Source organism: Geospiza fortis, unplaced genomic scaffold (assembly GCF_000277835.1).
Source record: "Geospiza fortis unplaced genomic scaffold, GeoFor_1.0 scaffold98, whole genome shotgun sequence".
NCBI classification, from domain to species: Eukaryota; Metazoa; Chordata; class Aves; order Passeriformes; family Thraupidae; genus Geospiza; species Geospiza fortis.
This window is the reverse complement of record NW_005054306.1, coordinates 13,025,657-13,048,217: the sequence shown is the minus strand read 5'-3', so window position 1 is coordinate 13,048,217 and position 22,561 is coordinate 13,025,657. Positions and strand designations below refer to the sequence as shown.

The following is a 22,561-nucleotide window of genomic DNA, read 5'->3' as shown; positions in this document are numbered from 1 at the left end:
GGAATTGTTATTCAGCAACAGAGATTTGTTATGAACAGAAATTATAGTTTATTTTAAATAATCTATTTCTAAGTGTTATGCATTCAAATAACATAGTTTGCATAGGAGACACTTCTTATATAAACTCCCGCTTGAGTGCAAACGGGGAAGAGTGCTTCCTGCGCCTCCTTTCTAATGCCACAGTTTTCATTTTGTAGTTTTATGTTCCAGATGATTTTTCCAACTGTTTGAAATAGGAAGCTAGTTATTTTAGTCAGTTTCTGCATATTTTATTAAAATCCATACATGTGTATATTTTTAAATCTTAAACATTCCTTATCAATGTCTGGAACTCAAGCCCTAATTTTTTTCTCCTCTTCTCACCCAGTTACTAGGTAATTTAGTATCAGATTTTGTGGATACCTTCAGACCTACAGCAAGAATAAATTCTATTTGTGGTAAGACAATGACTTAATGAATGACTTTAAAATGAATTAATTTATTTTGAACTATTTTTTTCTTAGAACCTCCTGGGACCTGTGTCAGCTAAGCAAAATAATTCAGATCTTATGTTTCAGCTAGTACCTCTGCCCTTGTCAGTTTGTTCTCAGACTTGGTTCCTTTCAGTTTTTGTTTTGATGGGGAGAATTCACTGATGAGATCAAAATAATTCTTTGCTACCTGCTGGTAGTGGAAGTGTGCTAGTTGTTACGTAGTCGTATGATTTGTAACTATGGGTCACTAGTAGAGTAGGGAAATTGTAGGTTTTCTGTGCCCAAGTTAATACATATCCACTGGGATGTTAGTCTTGAAATGTTTTTACTTCAGTTTCCATTGGAGCTTTTGTAGCTGCTCAGCCTCTTCTCTGTTGTTGCTGGCTTCAGGGTGAACATTTCCTAGTTCAGATGGGTACTCATTCTACTTTTCTGTGAAAGAAATGCTCATATTCATTTATTGTTAGAAATCTGGTGATCAAAATTTGGCTTTGTTTTAATATGATTCCTGCTACATTTTTCTTCAAAAGATAAAAATGTCTTCTGTTTGCTTTGAGTAGTTTAATAAGAGCTGCATTAGTTCTGAGCAAGGTTTATTGTGACGGAGCTTCTTTAGTGCAGAGATTAAAAATGTAAATTCATCTGTAATGCTCCCAAAGCATTTCATTTCAGAAGTATCAGAAGTGTTGGAAGTGTGGCATAGCTTTTATTTATATGGCTGACAGGAATCACATTTTATTTTTCCAAGTGGTGTATGTGTAAATGACCTGTATAGACAAAATTGAAGGGAAGAAATAAATATTTATTTACTTCTTGTTTTATCTGATAATAATATGGCCAGTTTGGATAATAGAAGTCATGGAATTTCAGCTGGAGAGAGGTCAAAATTGAGGCACCTAAATTTACATGCTGATATACAGGTTTGCTTGGGGCTTAGTTCAGATGCTTATGTTTAAGCAACTAAAGTAAAGGCTAGTTGTCTAATCTACACTGACTAACAAGTGTAAATTCAGCCTTACATTACAAGTGTAAATTCATACCAAACACGCTTCCTGTGTTCTGGTCTCACTAGGCTATGCTGACTGAATTAACTGGATCTTCATTGATTTTAATTGGAATACACACACTTGTGTTTGACTGCTTTACTGAACACAATCTTGCCCACAGGGTCAGTGAAGGGAAATTGAAAGACTAGATTGTGCTTAGGTTTATAAGGCTATTTCCTTTGTGTAAAGGGTCAGTCTGTCAAAATCAAATCCCTAGGTCAAGCAGTGGCAGGGGAACAATATTCTGGTAATATCTAAGGGTATTTATAGATTGATATTTGCAAAGACTTATTTTGGAGGTACCCAATGTGAATAAATGGGGACTTTACTACGTAGATATTTTATTAGTTGAAAGTTGGTTAGAAAAATAAAATCAGTTTGAAGCAATCCTTCTCGTAAAACCTCTAAACAGTAGAAATTTAAGGAGACCATAAAAGTGCCCGAGGTCAGTTTTTGCATCGAAGTGATTAGGCAATGGGCCAGTTTCACTGGTTGAGAATTTATGTTTCGTTGCATATAGGTCGCTGCAGTCTCCTTCCTGTGGTAAATAACTCTGGTGCCATGTGTAACTCATGGAAGCTGGATCCTACAACCCTCCGTTTTCCTTTGAAAGGTCTCTTACCATATGATAAGGTACGCCTTATTAAACTTGTTAGACCTGTTATATTCAGTAAAGCAAAATTTCTATGTCATTAAAGCGGGGAAAAATTTCAACTGTGAATATCTCTTCCAATTAGGCTAACTTTGAAGGTGGAGATGTTTTATATTTCAGTGATTTCTAGCTATATACAGAGGACTTGGAAAATAGTGTTTGGTATAACTGCTGTCTGGGTTGTTGAAGAACATGAGACATAATTTCATGTTCTTTGTGGGTGTGTGCATGTGAGAGAGCAAGTAAGAGCAAAGAATTGATTGGAAAATTGGCTAGATGGAAGAGAATGGGAAAGTAATTTCTTCTTTTCTGTGCTCTTCATTATTGCACAGGAAAGATAATTTACAATTCAAACTTAAAGTTTGCATATTTAAACTTAAAACTCTGAATGTGAAGTAGTGGTATATTGAAAGAATTTAAAGGATCAGGACAAAAGTCCATGTTGTCCTGCATCCCATTCCCCATACCCTAGATGTCTGAGAAAGGAAATCCAGGATGTCTAGTGCCATGTATAGTGCTCACAATCCACAGCCATTATAATTTTGTGTGTTTCCTGACAGAGATGTGGTTTCTATGTGTTTAGTAAACCTTCATCTCCCAAATACTTGTTCAGACTCTTCTTGAGCCCCTGTAAGCTTTTAGTATCCTCAATATTCCTTTGACAAGTAGTGTCACATTTCAGCTTCATGTTGCATGAGGAATCAGCGCCTTCGGTTTGTTTTGAACCCAACTCCAGATAACGTTTTTATTTAAAGTGATTCAGGCTGTGGGAAGATGCAGTGAGCAGTTGTTTCATATCCGATTTCTTCACATCGGTCCTGATTTTTATGCATTTTGGTGCATTTTCTCAGTTGTCTTACCTTGTTTCCTTTGAGTTCAAGGCTGTTCCAAGGCTGTACCATCCTTCTCTTTGGTGAAGAATGTTCTTCTACTTGGACCTCATAAAATCTGCCACTTCTTAAGAACTATGATTACTCCTCATTTCTTTTAGTTTCCAGAGAGCAAGACAATTTCCCAGATAATACATACCTGCATAAATTAAATATTCATTCTTACATTGTTTATTCAGTTAAATGTAAGCTCAGTATTAAACACAATTTTGAGGCAATATATGTTTGTATGTGATTCATTGTTTCTTTTTCAAGGATCTGTTTGAGCCACAGACTGCTTTGTTGAGATATGTGCTGGAGCAACCGTATTCAAGGGATATGGTCTGCAATATGCTAGGTCTGAATAAGCAGGTACTGTACTGTGCTGTAACATGTGATTTAATTCTGCATAGAATCTGCACTATTCTTTTTCTCTTTTCTTTGCTATAGCTAACTAAGCAAAACAGTTTTAGGTACAAGAGTGATTTTTTTTTTTTATGAGATCATATTAGGTTAATTGGACACTGTTATTCCTATCATTTGTATATTGCTTTACGAATGTTAAATTGAAAAGTAGAGATTTAAAATATGATTTTTTTTTGCATTGCTTTTTTTTCCTATAAGGCCAGCCTCAAGTACACCTTTGACAGACAGTAGGAGACTGGTTGTTGTTCGTTGGTTTTTAAAGCATTGTTGTACTCTGTTGTATTGGAATGTTATAGTACTAGAATAGTTGGAAGCTGGGGTTTGTTTTGTTACTTTTTTTTTTTTGAAACTTTAGAATGGGGGGGGCTTAGTCTGACTTGGGGATCCTTGAGGCTGGCCTCATAGTCACTGTTTTGTCTTTTCTTTTTTTCTTCCTTTATTTTTGTTCTGTCCTGTCTTGTCCTGCCCATCCTCCAATGCTCTAGACCTTGAACATTGCTCAGGTATGTTCACAACCTTACTGTTGTATTGTGACTAACGATACGCTGGCCGCTTTGTAGCCACTGATTCCAGGTAGAGAATACATGTACAGTCAGGGCTTGAAATTGGCAGGACCATTAGTCAAGGGCAAATTTTCACTACAATTTTCTAGAGATACAAGGGATATAGCATAAAGCTGTCAGTCAGTGGTCCTTTGATACTAACATTTTTTCTTGGAATGGACTGCTACCAGTCGTAACTTACCAGTTATAACTTCCCTTGCCAGTCATAACTTCAGCTTTGCTGGAATTTTCAGATGAGGAGAGATTTTTAGTTCAAAATTTCTTTCCTTAATCCGGTGGAAAAAAACATCCACTGGACTTAATTGTAAAAATATAAGGCTGTAAATACATAATTTAAAAAAAGAAAGGTTTACTAGTGGAATTTTCTTATCATTAGGAAGCTTCTGTAAAGAACTTCCCAACAGGCAGTTAGAATATTCTCCAATCTAGGTGAAAGAAGAATAGTGCAGAATAATGCACAAAAAGTAGTTCCTTAAAATTTTGACTTCTTGTTTAAATGAGTAAACACCTGAGCAAGTCAACCAAGTGAACTTCTGCTTGAAATTTTAAATTATGGGTGTTATAGTTTATCCCTCATTACACTAATAATTGCCACACCTACTTTAAAAAAGCAGTGTTTTAAGATTTATAAAATAGCGTTGCTGTTTGCAATACTATAGTGAAGGTTGTGTCAGTGTTTCCATTTAAGAAACTTTTTTCAGGTTTGTAACTTGACTATAAAATTTACATGATCCTGAAACCTTGTGTACATTTCCCAATGTAATGGAATACACCAGTGCATTTTCTGAACTGGGACAATGTTTTTGAATGCACAGATTCCTACATCTTGGCTTACAGTACTCTGTGTTGTATATAACGATCTTTTGTACCTGAGACTTAAAGCAGCTGAAATATTAAACCTTGGAATTGAGCTGCTAGGCTTACTGTTTAAATGAGTAGTATTTGTGTGTCTTTCTGTGTCTGCATTTTGATAAACGAAATTATTCTTCTATCCATCTTGTAGCTGGTAAATAATACAAGATACAGACAAAAATTGTTGAACCCATTTTATTCTCCTAACTATGGATGGTCTGTTCTTTCATGTAAAAAAAAAATATCATTTATGTTAAAAATGCTGGGTTTTAGCTCCTACTTCACCGTCCTCTAAAAGTAATTGAAGAAGTAAAATGTATTAAATTATACTTTTAAAATTTGTTTGCTAGTATAGGAATTCCTACACAAAGTTTCATCCCAGCGTGAACTTTTATGGCCAAGCAACAAACGTGAAGAATGTAGCTTATAAAGGAAATGCTGACAGAACATGAACTATAGCTGTGCTACTACAGTTACACCAGCATAAAGATGTTGGAAATTTGTGAGTTGAAAATAACGTGAGTTGAAAATACAGATACAGAGGTGGGTGGTACAGTGGTATAGAACAGGAAATATGTTCCATTTAAACGTTATTATACTTTGCATAAAACTGTGGAAAACATTGAAATTTTACCTGTTTTTAGGTGCAAATTACCTTTATGTTACATTTCAATTTGTTAATGTAGCCACCTGACAAAAATAGTAGCATGCTTTTCAGAAATTGTGTAACTATATCAATGCTTTCAGTAAAATGGCTGATAATGTTGTATTTTATTTATTAGAGAAATTACTTGCAGAAATTGAACTGTCACTATAATAGAAGACACTTAGAAATGCAAATAGTGCCAAGTTTGTTTCAGATTAAGTACAGAGACATCTCAACGCAATGATCATTATTTATTTATGATCATTAATTATTTATGTGGAGTTGCTTGTATGCCCTGTCAACTATTTACACAGATCCAGTTGCAGGATTGGAGCCTTCATTTGAATCTTTTGGCATCACAATCTAGGTATGGTTCAGCCAGATTTGTCCTAGTTCTTGAAGATGAACAACGAAATTTTGTGGTTCAGTCTTAACTAAGCAGATCTGTGTTAGAAAACCATTCACTCAAGCCATCTCTGAGTTGTGTAAAACATACACAAATCCAGCTCTCCTGTTAACCTTGCAGGGAGAAAAATGAAGGTAAAATATTGTATGTTTAAAGATTCATGTGTTCCTTTCAGGATTCTAAGTTTTCTTGTGGGATGAGATTTTCCAATAACTTTATCAAGTATATGGTTTTAAGTCCAAATGTAATAATATAGACTTCAAAATGTTTCTTTTGTTGGTGTCTAGGGACTCTGAGCTTTTGCTACTGTGTACTTCTGTGTGGGACAGTACATACTCTTGTATATCTGTTTGAATTGGTCTATAGGAAGTAGAGATTTAAATTGTATTTTATCCTGTATATTATCATGGTTTGCAGTTGAAATCTTATCTTAAGGGTCTTTTTGCAACCTAAATGACTCAACAATTCTATGTCAATTTATATTCTCCTGCTAGCTGAAGTGTCAATTTCAATTCTTAGTTATTTTTTTAAATAATTTTTTGAACCATGTAACAATTCGGTTTTTTGGAAAATTATTAACAGTTCAGAGTGTCATAGTGCGCTGATACCACATTAAGATTTGGTTTAGGGATCTTATGGTTGTTTCTTAAAACAGAACTAAAGTAATGTCTTAAGGACATGAACTGTCTTTGGAGGTTTTGATTTATATCTTTACCTTCTCTGTATGTACAGACTTGTGTGAAGAACATAGGGTCTTGTTGCAGTCCTCTAATCAATCAGAAACTGTTATTTTGGGGAATATTTGAGAGAGGAGGTAATTTTTGGATATCTTGTTTCTGTAATGTAAAAATGTTTAATTAGCAGCTATTGAATTAATGATTTGCTCTTTAATAGTGTATTCGGCTGGTCACCTTTTAAACCAGCAGCAGTGATCTGCAGCTTATCTATGCCTTACTCTGTGCAGGTGAATGTGTAGTTGTGTTCTCTGCTAGCTACAAACCAGGATAATTAGCATGGGGAAGCTGTTGTAAGCAGAGCTGTTAAGTGAAAGGAATGACGTAATGCAATATTTAAAAATTGACTTTCACTTTTATTTTTAAAATTCTGGTTGATGCTGGGATCTTACTATCCAATTTAACTGGTGATAATGTGGCAAAGTATTTAGTTTAAGGGGTGTGATTATTTTCTACAGGTTTCTGATTGTAAGGGTGTGCGTTGAGAACACTCAAGTATATGTTCCTTGTATAAGTGTAAAACTCCTTTTTTTAATGAGGGAAACTTGAGAAAGGCTGTTGAACTTGGGAGAGATGACAGAATCAGGTATAATATAAACAATAAGCTTTAAGGTTTTGTGTCCTCATAGCGCACAGTTTTTGAAAATGGAAGTGTGAGAGTAGTTCTGTCATGTTTTAACTACTTCAGGCATTTTGAATTGGACTTTTGGAGACACCATTTACTTTTATAGGGGTCTTGGCCTCTGTGATTTGGTCTTCTCAGTCCATTTCTTAAGTGTAGATATCTACTAAATGTTGTTTGTTTAAAATACTGAAAAGCTATCATAGCCATCAACCAGCCTTACTAACTCCTTAAAATATTTTTCTTTATGGAAATACTTTTAATGCTAGCCATGCCCCTGCCTCACTGTTTGATACCCACCCTGTCTCGACATCCCAAAAGAAGAAGGAATTAAAAATTCAAGCCCAAATTAGAACAACAAGCCACCATCCAACTGAAGCTCTGATCCACTTTAAGAAATACCACCAGTCCATTAGAAGGCTGGCCTTGAGGAATTGTAGTGTCAAGTTGTCATGGAAGCGCATTTTCTCCCTCCTATATTTTAATGGTTTAATAATGTTTTCAATAAAATTATGTATTTTCAGATCTTTAAATGTTATTCTCATAACAAAATGGAGAATGTGTTTGTACAACCAAATTGTGAAAATTAGAGTAATATTTACTTTAGGAGAAAAGGTACAGTGATCTTGAATGCTACATTTTTTTCATACATAATCCAGAACAGCATTTGGAGGTTTTTTGTTTTTTGTTTTTGTTTTACTTAAACTCTGCCAAAACATGAATTCCTACTTATTTATGAGGGTAATCAGCTCTCACCTATAATTTTACTCATCTCAGTTTATACTGAGCTTTTCTTTCACTTATGAGCAATTAATAAAACAAGGGTCCATTTCTGCAAATTCCTGTGCAGCACAGTATTTTATTTTCAAGAGTTCTGAAACTACAGATATAAAACATTCACAGAAATGTATATTCACTGAAAATACAGAAAATAAAAATTGCCAGAAAATTAAATGAATGAGGATAGAATGTGATGTACTGCTATTTTTCTGATGGAAGATTGTTTTTAACACAATGAAAGTGTGGTTTTCAGAATTAAAGCTTGAATTCATTTTTTTAATTTCCTGGCTATTAAACTTTTCCCAGTCTTAGAATTATTTGGAATAGCAAAAATTCCTACTGGAAATTCTGGCTCTCTTTTTAACAGTAATATTTTTCCTGTTGTATTCTTTGAATAACTTTATTCCAAATTAATATAGCCTAACGTGGTTAGGTTTTTGGACATTAACCCAGTGCTTAGCAAACTATTAAATTTCAAGCCCTGTACATAGTAGTTTTGCATGCTGGATTATAAACTAGTCTGTAGTGTTGTCTGTTGCACCCTGCTCTGCTTCATAATTAGTTGCTTTGGGAGGGGGAGAAAAAGGAGCCACAAAAGCCCCAAGGTGTTCTGAAGGGATGGTGCCAATACTGCTCTCTGTAACCCGTACTGTGGTTGGTCTGTGATAATGACATTGCGGACTGGGAGAAAAGGTATCATCGGTGCTTTCTGCCTTAGCTAGAGGTTTGTGTTAAGCATGCTTCAAGAAAGCAGAGCTGGAATTGTAGCTTTCTGCAGTTTTGAGCTGGCAAAGAGCATGCAACAGGGGATGCTGTTCACTGTATTTTGTCAACTTTTCCAATTCTTGCATTCTATTTTTAATTGAAGAGAATCTCTTTTTTTTTTCATAGCTAAAGAGTACCATCAATGAAGGTAGAACAAGCATCTCCTTTCAGCATCTCTCTTTACTTTTATTATATCTTTATATTAGCCTTTTTTTAGGCTGCCTGGCTAGTAAGTCAAAGAATTCATCTAAGGCATCCCTGAAATCTTTTATGAATATTGGGGTTATCTTTTAAAACTTTTTTACATACACCTTTTTGCCTCTAGAAAGGGATAATGCATTGTCATGGTTAGTGTTTGAGCAGCTCAGTTCCTTTTCTTTTGTATCATAAAGTAATAATTTTTTCTTTAAGGCTGCATTATGTTACAGGCATCAGGCCAAATTAAAAAAATGACTAAATGTGACCATTCCTAAGTACAGAATGCATTGAAACAAACAAGTTAGATTATTTCCAAGGTGCTAACACTTTCTGAGATAAGTTAAATTCTCCATGGGATTTTTTCTTTAGTTATAGTACGTTAAATGAGTGTAACAATTCAAATGCAGGATAATAGCAAAAAGTTGTTGCACTGAAGATCTTGTAATATGTGACATTATACTTGGTAGTGTTGAACTGCAGATTTATAATCTGAGTTTCAAATAACTGGTAGTGGACCTACTTTATATACATCTGTACTAACAGTATATATCTGAATATTTAATGCGTTCCGTATTTGATCATTATTAAAAATCATCAGAGATGGTGTGTATTTTAAATTATTTCTGGGTTTGCATAGCTCAGTGTGAAGACTGTGGCTGTCTAACATCCAAGGGGCTGCTCACTCTCATGTGTAATTTCTGTTCTATTTACAGTATGTAGAACACAACAGTGATTAATTCTCAGGCTTTTTTGATGTTGTAACCTGTGGTGCTATGTCAACAGGACAGCATCTAGTTATAGAGGTATTAACCAGATGTTAATTCTGCTGCTAGTTGCAGGCAGTAGGTGAACCCAATATGAGAGTGAAAAAGAGAATAGTTATCAAGCACTTTCATCATGTATTGGGATGCTTTTTCTGAATTTATGGTGATCCCTACTTTTGAAATGGACTTAATGGAGAAAAGAAGGAATGGAAAAAAAAAGGCAAAAAACCCCAAACCAAATAAAAAAACCCCCACATGTGTGTTTAAAGAATGGACTTTGTTTTCTGTGAGTGTGCAATCAGAGAAATAACATTTTGCCTGAATATTCTATGAAACAGCAAAAAAAACCCCAAATGTTATCTGTGTGTTAATGAACTGTGTTTTGGAACTGAGTAGGGGAATTATGGAATATATGATAAAATGTAAAAAAATCATTGTGACCTGTAACACAGTGCAGCTTTAATATACTGGCTTATCCTTAACTTAAGTTCAGACTTCATCTCATGCTTCCCAGCCTTCTGTCAAAATACTGTACTGTAACTGCAACTGTGCAAGTTCTGGAGTTAATGGCAAGGCTTTTGGAATACTGTATCTGATCTCTGCCTTACAGCACAAGCAACGTTGCCCTGTGCTGGAGGACCAGCTGGTGGATCTTGTGGTGTATGCCATGGAACGGTCTGAGACTGAAGAGAAGTTTGATGATGGTGGAACCAGTCAGCTTCTGTGGCAGCATCTCTCCAGCCAGCTCATTTTCTTTGTGCTCTTTCAGTTTGCAAGTTTTCCTCATATGGTCCTCTCACTCCATCAAAAGGTAAATTGTTTGTATCACTCCCACATGGTAAGAGGGATTTAAAAAGCAAAACCAGTATTTTTTTGAAAGTGCCATTTGTCCCTGCAAGAAGTACTTTATGTGTAAGATTAATTAAATTTTTAATTGCTGTTCTCTCTAGAAGTCAAATTCTCAAGTTATGGTGCTGTGAGCTAGGTGTGTTTTTAGTGTACTCAGTTACAGGATGTTGCATTTTATTTGGATTCAAAGTGTGCTAATAACTAGAATAAAGAGATAAACTGGCATCATTCAGAAGACCTAAGTACTGTGCTGTTGTGTGCATCCAGTTTACAAACAAGTTTTGAACAGAGTGAATGCCCTGTTCTGTTTGTGGACTAAAAAAGTGTGCCATGTAGGAACTTGCTGTTTGTCTAATCAATCTACTCAAAGCAATCAAAGGTAATTTGTCCGATTATGATTATACTGGCAATCACAGTCCCAAGTTATTATTACTTCCTAGTAATAATTCCATTTGAACTGATACTAGTATTTGCCCTTTTCTCTGGTGCTCAAGGTTATGGTTCTAAGGGTGGTGATGCCAGTCCTCCAGAGCTCTTTGCTGAGAGATCTGTATGCTGTTGATGGTAGGGTGGGGATGTTTGCTCCTTGCTGTAGGATCAGTTTGTGGCTATTTAGATGTAGTTTCCAACATGCACAGCACATTGCTCTGTTGTAATTTGTCTACAGTTCCGTGTTGCATAAAAATTTCCTATGCATATTGTGTTCCACTTCTGATGGATTGTAGTTCTCTGCTGTCTTTGTTTTCCCTGAAATTAATTTTACCAGGGCTGTATTACTGTAATTACTGTTAATAAACCATTGAAACAATAGGCATTACACAACGCAATTGTACAAATCTAGTATAAAACTATAGCAAGCAAGATAAGAGTAGCATATTAGTTATTAGAGAGTTACTGTTACAGATAAAAAAGCTAATTACAAAAAAAAAACCAAAACACCAGAACCCAGGTGAGTCCAGATGAAGCAAACCAAAATTGTTCTGGCTCAGGGACTTCCTTTGTAGGAGTTTATAAAACTTGTGGCCTGATGCTAGCAATGGCAATACTGTACTTCACTACAGGGCTACAATGTGACAATTTAAGACCAATATTTAAGTGTTGCTAGTTTTTCAAAGCAGTGATCCTCAGGAGTTAAATGCATTTTAAGTCTTACCATTAATTGTTGTGGTCCTCACAGAGTCCTTTCATGTGTTACAACTAATGTACCTATTTATCTTTCTGAAAATGATGTATGTTTCTGCCTAAGTTCTGCTATAAAATTCTCTGCTGAAACTGTTTTAGTCTGCCCTTCTAATTTCATGAGAATTTTTGCAGTGATTTTTCTTCTGCATGCAGTATTTGTCTGTTACTGAATGTTCTTGACAGCTGGCAGGCCGTGGTCTCATTAAGGGGAGAGACCACCTCATGTGGGTGCTACTCCAGTTCATCTCTGGCAGCATCCAGAAGAATGCACTGGCTGACTTCCTCCCAGTTATGAAGCTGTTTGACCTCCTGTATCCTGAGAAAGAAGTAAGTCTCTGATATTAAAGGTTTTTTTTTTAATCCAGCTTGGGACCTTCATATGTCAATACTACTATCATTCTTGAGTCACTGTTAGAACAGTGTGCTACATAGCTGGGAGGAGATTTTTTGTACATTTTTTGGAGGATCCATGTAACCACATTTGTTTTTAGGGGCAAGAAAGACTTGTATTAACTCCTCTCTTCCTTGGCTTTGGTTTGACTAAGGTTTTGAGGAGTTAAATAAAGCACTGATGAGACTTTAAAGGAATAATGTGTAATTCTGTTGTTACATCTGGGCTGAAACAGAATAGTACTTTAAATTCATTCTGCAGGAGCAAATCAAATCATATCCATGCTTTGTACATTCCTCTAAAATTAAAGTTCCTGAGGAAGGGGCACTTAGATAAAGTTTTTAAACTTTAATTCTGGCAGCACTGTCAGTGTGAAGTCCTGATTGCTTATTCTAATCGTAGTGCTTTTTACTTTGGGTGAATGGATAGAAAACTACAGGTGTGTGATGTATCAAAGTCATATGTAACAATTTTTCCCCCTGCTACATTAGTTTTGGCCCACAGAAGTTCTTCAGTACAATTTGCGTCAGAAGATTTCAATTGGTTTTGTCAGCATAAGATATGGGAAGAGGAGTAGGACTGCTTACTTCAGCTGTAGTGATGGCTCCAAATTACACTTATTCAAAGTCTTTGTTTGACTAGTGCTTTTTAAGCACTTGTGAAACTGAATTCTAGGAAGCATTTTTTAAGATTCAGTTTCACAAGCGCTTAAAATGTTATCTCTGGATGGTTCTTTTAAAAGAATCTACCTTACTATCCTGTTGATGATGTATTGGTGCTGTCTCACTTGCACTGTCACTGGTGTTTGTGCAGCAGTAACTGTATCAAAAGGAAAGAAATGTGGATGTTGGCAAAAGGGGAAAGCCAGAGTTCCTTTTCCAGTGGCAATATTGTAGCTAAGTCTGGATCCAAAACTTTTTAATTTTGGGTTGTATCTGTACCTTTTCATGAGAAGTGTATTAATGTTTAAGGATTTACTGTGATGCTGAACAATTCAGATTTTTCAGAAAATACTTTTGAACCACTAAATACCTACTATGGAAGCAGATACCATAACGGGTTTCTGAATAATGTGTGTGAGGCTGAGAGAAAAAGCATATGCTTTGTAACTATGTATATGTCTGGAAACTGTATACTCTTAAGCATGAACTTCTTTTGCCAAGGTCTTAGACAATTTCTTAAAATTACTGAAAACCCGATCTTGTGAATACTGGGCTATCTAAGTAGGTTTTCTGCACATTAATCTATGTGGTATGTTGCATTCATGTGTTCTTTCTTTAGTATATTCCTGTACCTGACATTAACAAACCCCAGTCAACTCATGCTTTTGCAATGACCTGCATTTGGATTCATCTGAACCGGAAGGCCCATAGTGACAACTCCAAGTTGCAGATTCCCATTCCTCATTCTCTTAAGCTTCACCATGAGTGAGTGTGGGGGTTTTGTAATGTTTTGATTTATATTTAGGCATAATGAAATTGGCAGTTCCAAGTCTGTATTCAGAATGTATTGTGTGATGGGATGCTGTATAAAGGTTATCAGTAGAGTGACTTCAAAGTCTTTCAAAAAGACAGAGATCAAACTCAGAATATTTCATAAAAAGTTAAATGTTGTTATCCAGCTAGCAGAAATTTATGCATTTTATCTCAGAATAATAAGTCTTTATTAGTAATAGAGAATCTGAAAGGAAATGGACAATTTTGTTTTGTTATGCTGTGGTTTGGAAAGTGTGGATAAGCAGTACATTGGGTTAACTTTTTGTCTGGAAAGGTGATTTTTAACTGTGATTTTTTTCCTGAGTTGTTTCTCCAATGTAGTAAAATCGTAACACAGTGAAACAAACTGTGGCATAAGAAGTTGTTGTTTTGATGTAGTGCAATTAATAACTGTTTTGATTTTTTCTTCTATTTTATAATGGGTTTTATAACTGAGGTTGTTGTAGCTATATTCCTGGAATGCATGTGTATTCTTTCTGCTTAATGTTTAATCTTTATGGCACACAGGTTTTTGCAACAGAGCTTAAGGAATAAGAGCTTACAGATGAATGACTACAAAATTGCCTTGTTGTGCAATGCTTACTCAACCAATTCAGAGTGTTTCACTTTGCCAATGGGTGTGCTAGTAGAGACTATTTATGGAAATGGCAACATGAGGACACCTCTTCCAGGGACTAATTGCATGGCATCAGGGTCTATCACCCCATTGCCAATGAACCTCTTGGACTCACTCACAGTTCATGCCAAAATGAGGTACAGTATATGCAGCTAGCTTTTTCTTTTTAACCCATAAATCTGTATGTAGCTAATTATCATCAGAAAGGCTTCCCATGGCTGGACATGTCATATATAGATCTATTAATTTACTTTTAAAATGTGTTAAATTTCAAGTCCATGTTTTTGATTCAGAAACACTTTCTCTCTTTCCTCAGTCTGATTCACAGCATAGCTACAAGGGTAATTAAGCTGGCTCATGCAAAATCTAGCGTGGCCTTGGCTCCTGCTCTTGTGGAAACCTATAGTCGCCTGTTGGTTTATATGGAAATAGAATCCTTGGGCATCAAAGGCTTTATCAGTAAGAAAGAAAACCTTTTTCCCCTCTTTCTTTCTGTTAAGTAGTATTTGTTTAATGGCAACTGGAGACTATACTAAAACTGAAAATATAATGATGCAGCATGTATAAATTAGTTTAATATAAAAGAAACTGAAAGTTGTCCTAGTGCTGCAGTAAATTCCAGACCAGTTGTGCTGCTGTCCCTTTATGCCATCACTTGTATGGCTGGGACCTTTCAAGTTGTGCTGTGCTATGTAAAAAAAATGCTTAATGGAAAGGCATAAGCAAAGTTACTTTGAGACACACAGGATACATAATTACTCTTGTTAAAATAATTTGTATGTCTGCTGTATGTGTATATGCAAAAGATTATTAAGCTGTATATGTTTGCAGCATCTTCAGACAGCACTTGCACATATGCTCTTTGGAAGTAATACACTTTTCAAAACAAATGTCTGTGACTTATAGCCTAATAAAACCAATGTACTCTGTAGTTATATTTCAGGGTGTGGTCAGTTGTAAAACTTACCTTTCAAACTTTTTTCCATAAGGTCAGCTTCTGCCAACAGTGTTCAAATCTCATGCATGGGGAATTTTGCATACTCTGCTGGAAATGTTTAGCTATCGGATGCATCATATCCAGCCTCATTACAGAGTCCAGCTCCTCAGCCATCTTCATTCCTTGGCTGCTGTGCCACAAACTAATCAGAACCAGCTTCATCTCTGGTGAGTGACGTTTGCCATATTTGTCCATAAACTCAGATTCCTTCTTCTTCTTGTTGAAAGCTTCATGAGAGCTGTTTAAATGGCACTTCCCAGTCTTACTTCTGTGACTGACTTGTTCTGGGGTGTCTCAGCAGGGCGTGTTTCAGCAGTACAGTTGGATGTTAATAGTAGTGCTCTGCAGAGATGCATGAGGCAGTGTCTTGCACACACGTGGCAGCAGTGTCATGAGTCAGCACAGTTCTTGGACAGAACTGTCATGTCCAAGAAGTGCTTCTTGCGTGGTAGATAAAGGGCAATGCCTGCTACTTGTAATCAATGCTTGGCTTGTCTGCCAGTGAGACTGTGCTTTCTTCCTTCTGTAGAGGAAGATTAATTCCATTACAAGAGTTAAGTTGGTTCCACTTAATTTTTATGTAAGTTTGATTTTCAGTCAGGTCAGAGGATCAATCTGGTTCATTCTGCATCTGAAAAAGAGTTTCTGCAAAGCAGTGGTGACTGTACATGAACCTGAGTGGAGTCCCTCCTATGTTGTTTCTCATGATAGCCTAAAACAGTGGCTAATTTGAATACAAGAAAGATGACAAAGCTGGTTAGAGAAGGTCTATAGAGGTTATGCAGGTAATTCCAGGCAAAAGCTTTGAGTTTACCTTACTGTTAACAAAGTTGAAGAGCATGAGGTTCAGTTTCTATGTAGAATCTGGGGCTTGTTGTCAAAAAGTTGGGGAAAATAGTGTCCATTGACTCTTAGAGTACAGTAAATCTTGTGGGAGTATGTGAGACAGAGTAACTTCATTATTACCAGTTCATATAGAGAAAGTCTAATTATGCAGTAAATTCATAGATTCATAGAAAGTTTGGGTTAGAAGGGACCTTAAAGTTCATCTAGTTCCAACTCTTTTGCTGTGGGCAGGGACACCTTCCACTGGATCAGACTTCTCAATTTCATAGTCCAAATTGAAATTGCCTAGTTGCTTATCCTTTACCAAGCTTAAAGAAAATATTAACACAAGTTTCTCCTTAAATTCAAGGCCTTGATGTCTATATTGACCTCAATCTTGTTTTATCACTTTGTCTGTAAAATACAGATGTTCGTCAATTTTAATGAGCACCACATTACAACTAGAATAAACTAAACTATGGCTTTGGCATTTCAAAGACAATGTTATAAAAATCCTTCCAATTACTTCAAACTACCTGGTGTGAAAAGTGCTTCCAACTAAAGCACTGGAAATTAAAGTGCTTTTAATCAAAAGTTATACTTCCTCAGCTTCCTAATTTCTTTAATAAGGACAATTTAGTGCTGTCTACTTGAAGATGGTAGTTAGCTTTGAAGCTTCCTATGTATTATTCATGCCATTTTATTTTGGTTTTGCATATATTTATTTATATTCTTTAGATGAAGATGTGCAAAAAATAATAAGGGGGCACTAAATTGGAGGTACTTGAGGCTCTTTATCAGGGTTTCTGCACTTGGAATTTTTGCTAAATCTACTTTTGAGTGCTTTATTTGAAAATAAGATACTGAAATAGTTGATAAATTTATTAAACAGTAGAAAAAGTGAACTTTTTCAAAAGGTTAAGAACATAATTTTTAAGACAAAATGTTTCTGTATTATTTGAAGCAGTAAATGGAGGGAAAAAGTAGGTACTTTTGGAATCCTGGAAGCATCAGCCTAAGTATTACTTGCTAACTGGACTGTGTTCTTCTTTCAGTGTTGAGAGTACTGCTCTAAGGCTAATCACAGCTTTGGGCAGCTCAGAAGTCCAACCGCAGTTCACACGCTTCCTCAATGATCCCAAAACAGTTCTTTCAGCAGAATCAGAAGAACTCAACAGGGCTTTGATCTTAACTCTGGCAAGGGCAACACATGTAACAGGTAATAGCAGTACATCCCAGTAAAAGCTATAGTCAAACCATTTCTCTAAAGTACTGTTCAAAAGAGTGTCATGGTAATGACCTAGTCATAAAACATATCCCATGCACTTCTGGTTTTGAAAAAAAAGTGTAATTTTAATTTCTAACTACTTGTTCTTAGGAAAAAAGCTGTTACTGAAGAGACAATGAGATATTCTTAAAAATTTTTTTCAGAGGTACACTGTGACACTAGGGTGTAAGAGGTTTTTTAGTGTCTTATTTTGAATGTCATTATTTTAAATCTAAACACTTGGAATGATACATGCTATTTAAATAGCAAGAAATACAGCAATTGTGCTGATCATGCAGGAGCCACCCCCTCTATAGCTTGCATTTAAGAAAAAGTAGTCTGAATGTTGAGTTTCTTTTTTGGGGAAGAGAAAAAAGGAAGCTTTCATTGTGTCTTTTGAAGTTTTAACAGTGTGCAGTGACATGGATCAGGTTTTTGTTAGATTTGAAGGAGATGTTTTCTCTCTCCTTTTTTATGGTTCTAGTCTGCAGACACACTGGAGAGTTAGAGCAACTGATTCACAAAGACTGGAGGTGGAGGTGATTTGAAAGGGAAAGAACTTCTATGTGTTGATTTCTTTTTTATTTTTTTAACCATTTCTCAACCTTTGATGAAATCAGCCCAAGGTTTGGGGGAATGAGGCTTTCATTTCTACACCTTAATTGCGGCAGGTACTTCTGAGCAGCCTTTTTGAAGCAGTATAAAATGGCATCTGTCAAATTCACCATCATTATCTTCCTCAGAATTTTTTTCTAAAAGTCAAATCAGTTAATCAGCAGAAGCTTGTTTTAGTGACATTACAGGAAATTAAATACCAAATGTTAAAATCATGATTGCTTTATTTCTAGCTCAAACCTTATAAATAATTTTCACATTGTTAATAGCATAAGAAAGGTAATATCCAATGTCCTCTGTAGCCAAATAAAGTTGAAGAAAGGGGCTGGGAGAAGTTGGACAAAAAAAGGAAACTGTTGGACTAGAAAAGCCATGATGCATATTATGACAAAAGGAACAATTCTAATACCATCAATCCATTTTCTAGACTTTTTCACAGGCTCTGATTCAATTCAGGGAACTTGGTGCAAGGACATACTGCAAACAATCATGAGTTTCACGCCACATAACTGGGCATCACATACACTAAGCTGTTTTCCAGCTCCTCTGCAGGTAATAGTTTAAACCTGAAGACTTTACAATGGTAAACTACTGTGCATTTATTATCTTAACAAGATCCTTTGCCTTTTGTGGGTTGGTGAGAGTCTTCCCCTCTCTAGACTGCATTAATCTCAAGTCCCTAAAGAATACAGCATGGTTATAACGTTGCTATTTTTTTAGAAATGTGTTAGCTACATTCCCCTAGAGTATTCTAAGGTCAGATTTGGTCAACTAATCAAACTTCTGATGCAAGGTAGATCAGATGGTTTAAAAACTAAAAAATAAAATAAGAAGTTGGAAAAGCCATTTTTTCTTGTGGCAGTTGGTCATGTAGCTTTGTTAGTGACAGAACAGTCACTGAGGTATCACAGTGAAATAACAGCCCTCCCTAGTAGGCTGTATGGTACAGGCAAGTAGGAACCCATACAGTGCTAAATCAGGGAAAATTTTCCTGTTCAAATGTTTTACTGTAGGCTCTCAGTTACAAAGCCTACTTTTTTCAGGTGTTCTTCAAGCAGAACAACGTGCCTCAGGAAAGCCGTTTTAATCTGAAGAAGAATGTGGAAGAAGAATACCGGAAGTGGAAGTCGATGACCAGTGAGAATGAAATAATCACACACTTCTCTGCTCAAGGTTCATCCCCACTTTTCCTTTGTCTCCTGTGGAAGATGTTGTTAGACACTGATCACATTAATCAAATTGGTTACAGGTGAGCTTAAAAACATGCTATTTCAAAGTTACTACAGCAGCATCCTCAGCTCTGGCATAATTCATAATTAACAGCTTGTTCTTTTAATTAATTTGGAGCATGCATAGCATGGAAAAAGAGAGTGGAGCTAGGTAGTAGCCAGCGTGCCATAGTAATTGTGCAGTGTTTAGGATTGGTTCCACCATGCAGTGGTCTCTGCAGTGCATGTTTTTCCTGGTAACAAACAAGGATGTGAGGTGATTGAATTAAGCACTTTGCTTGAAACGCTGCTATTACAAGTAATCTGAAAGAGTAAATAGAAAATAAAAAGCATTCATTTACTTAACATTTATACGTGAATAAAGGACAAATATTTCTTTAGAAAACAAATGTTGAATTAAGATGAAAATTCATTACAGAAATGGTAATCATCTGATTTTTTAAAATTTGTTCCTGATAGAAATAGCATCAGTCCCAGCTGTGAAAAAGAAATTTATTTCTTTTCAGTCCTTCCTAGGTCTGCTGAAACAGTATTTGTGATAGCATGTGTTACTCTAGCATGCAGTGAGGAAATAGTTTATAGTGCTATGGCTATATTAAAGTGCATACCATAGAAAAATAAAGTTGAGTTGCAGAAGGTTGTCCGCAGAGGTGTATAAGTACAATTACGTAAGTAAAGCATGGGTTCTGAGCAGAATACTGCAGATTAAATTGGTGAACTTGAAGCATTTCTCCTAAATAGTATTTCGACTTAGGAGTTCTCCTGCTCTAAAGTTGGTATTTTTTGCTTTGCTTGGCATTACTTCAGTAATTTAATAAAAGGGAGGGAATTTTGTCTTTTTTTTTTTTTTTTGTATAAGACAATTGTGTTAAAAACTGCTTGTTCATATCAAATAGACCAGTTAGGAATGTGTAAGGAGCTGTAACAATTTCTTGTTGCTTTTTTTTTTTTCTTCCCTACTAGAGTGTTAGAAAGAATTGGGGCCAGAGCACTGGTGGCACATGTCAGGACATTTGCAGATTTTTTGGTGTATGAATTCTCTACATCTGCAGGAGGACAGCAGCTCAATAAATGTATTGAGATTCTCAATGACATGGTGTGGAAATACAATATTGTAACACTGGATAGGTTAATACTCTGTTTGGTAAGTATCACTTCAGAAGATAAGATGACAGCTCATGCAGTTTGCTTTCTGACTCATTTTTTAGGAGCAATCTTTTAAAAATTGATTGGTCTTAAATAGTGACTATTTGCAAAGTTAATAATCAAGAAAACAGTAGATTACTTCTTTAAGCAACACTCTTACAGTTCTCTGAGTCTTCAGAGGTGCATTTCTTGGTTATTCAATGGCAACCATTGAACTGATATTATTAAATGTTGTGATTGGTGGTTTGAGTCTCTGACCTCAGAGCCATGCAGTTATTTAAGCTCTGCAGAGGGATGTGCACAGGCTGCATCAAAGGCTGAGGCCAGTCATCTGAAGTTCAGCAAGGCCAGATGCTGGGTCCTGCACTTGAGTCACAACCCTGTGCAGTGCTACAGGCTGGGCACTTCTGGACCTCTCACCACAAGGCAGATATTGAGCATGTCCAGAGAAGGGCAGCAGAGCTGGTGATGGGTCTGGAGCACAAGTCCTGTGAGGAGCAGCTGAGGGGGCTGGGGGTGTTTAACCTGGAGAAAAGGAGGCTCAGGAAGGACCTTATTGCTCACTACAGCTGCCTCAAAGGAGGGTGTAGCCAGGTGGGTGTCTGCCTCTTCTCCCATAAGAAGTGACAGGCAATAGGACAAGAGGAAACAGCATCAAGTTGTGCTGAACTGGATATTAAGAAAAATGCCTCCACTGAAAGAGTTATCAAATGTTGGGACAGGCTGCCCAGGGATGTGGTTGAGTCACCATCCTTGGAGATACTTAACAGGTGTGTAGGTGCGGCACTTCAGGATATGGTTTAGTGGCATTGCTGAATTAATGGTTGGACTCAATGATCTTAAAGGTCTTTCCTACCCTAAATGATTCTATGGTTGTGCGATTCCTGCAGCCTTAAAAGGCAGATAGGATATGACATGCTATTAATTCATTCACAAGCATATGGAAAATCTTGTACCCATTTGAGTGGGCTTTCTTTTCTTAGAAATCAACCTCTTTCATCATAGTAAGACAGAAATTGCATTCTCTTGCTTTTCATGTTATCCTATAAAATAAAGCAGTACTCATCTAGAGAGAACTATATTTGCATTAAGTAATTGTCCTTTACATTTAATTTTAAATCTCATCTTAATGTAAAGCTGGTTGTTTGAATTCTAATTTGGTTTTCAGACTGAAGTCCACACATGTCAGAGCGGCCAGAGGTTAAAAGCAGTCTTAACTTCATTGTCGCTTAATTGGTTATTTTCAATAAGACAACTGACAGATAAACGAGTGAGCTAGAATTCCTTCAGAAAGTGCTATCCCTGGGAAGTTTGTAAGACCTTCTGCCCATGGAACAGAAAATGAGATAGGGATTGAACCTGCCTCTTTTTTATGGCTTCACTTGAAAAACAGAGTTGAAAGACTATATATGCAGTGTGAATTTGTGTGCAGATGTAGCAAATTTGGCTGCCATGTTTTGGGGCTATAGAGCAGACAGCAGTGTCAACTGTAATTTCATGTTATCTAATCTGTTTCACTTAAGGCTATGCGTAGTCATGAAGGAAATGAAGCTCAAGTTTGTTACTTCATAATCCAATTACTCCTACTGAAGCCTAATGATTTCAGAAACAGAGTGAGTGATTTTGTGAAGGAGAATTCTCCGGAGCATTGGCTGCAGAATGACTGGCATACAAAGCATATGAGTTACCACAAGGTATCACAACTAATAATATTCTTTTATTGTAATAATTTCTGTGGAATTGATATCAGCCATGATTTACAGGACAGCGTTATCAATTTTTGGATTTGCCTAATAAGCCTAATTTGTTTGGGCTAGTATGAAAATAATAAATCACGTATGTAATTACTTTAAAAATATAATGCTGTAATATTAAAAAATAGGAGTGGCTTAAGAATTGGGTGGATGTTCATTCTTACTCATCTAAATCAAACAATTTTAAAATCTTGTTTATACTGAAATTCACTTAAAACAGAGTTTTTGTGCACAGAGAGAAGTTTTTTTTCCGATGTTTTATGACTATACCAATAGTTAAACCTACATTTTCTTCTAATTTTTAAAACTTCTTCCATCTTCTGTGTGACTAGAACATGATAGCCTGATGTGTTAAGGAAGAGACTTGCTGAGATTTTAATGCTCCTGTAAACATACTG

General features: G+C 36.1%; 1 protein-coding gene across 1 annotated transcript in view; it reads left to right on the top strand.

The window, feature by feature from the left end:
• The window catches only part of MED23 (mediator complex subunit 23), a 35,044-nt gene that overhangs the window by 3,514 nt on the left and 8,969 nt on the right, over nucleotides 1-22,561 (top strand). The window contains exons 7-20 of the mRNA XM_005418479.2: nucleotides 368-437; nucleotides 2,040-2,152; nucleotides 3,317-3,412; nucleotides 10,407-10,607; nucleotides 12,011-12,154; nucleotides 13,500-13,645; nucleotides 14,222-14,467; nucleotides 14,647-14,789; nucleotides 15,320-15,494; nucleotides 17,208-17,371; nucleotides 18,462-18,586; nucleotides 19,078-19,283; nucleotides 20,227-20,407; nucleotides 21,933-22,103. Coding sequence (XP_005418536.1) covers nucleotides 368-437; nucleotides 2,040-2,152; nucleotides 3,317-3,412; nucleotides 10,407-10,607; nucleotides 12,011-12,154; nucleotides 13,500-13,645; nucleotides 14,222-14,467; nucleotides 14,647-14,789; nucleotides 15,320-15,494; nucleotides 17,208-17,371; nucleotides 18,462-18,586; nucleotides 19,078-19,283; nucleotides 20,227-20,407; nucleotides 21,933-22,103 — 2,181 coding nt within the window. The remainder of the gene's footprint in view (nucleotides 1-367; nucleotides 438-2,039; nucleotides 2,153-3,316; nucleotides 3,413-10,406; nucleotides 10,608-12,010; nucleotides 12,155-13,499; nucleotides 13,646-14,221; nucleotides 14,468-14,646; nucleotides 14,790-15,319; nucleotides 15,495-17,207; nucleotides 17,372-18,461; nucleotides 18,587-19,077; nucleotides 19,284-20,226; nucleotides 20,408-21,932; nucleotides 22,104-22,561) is intronic.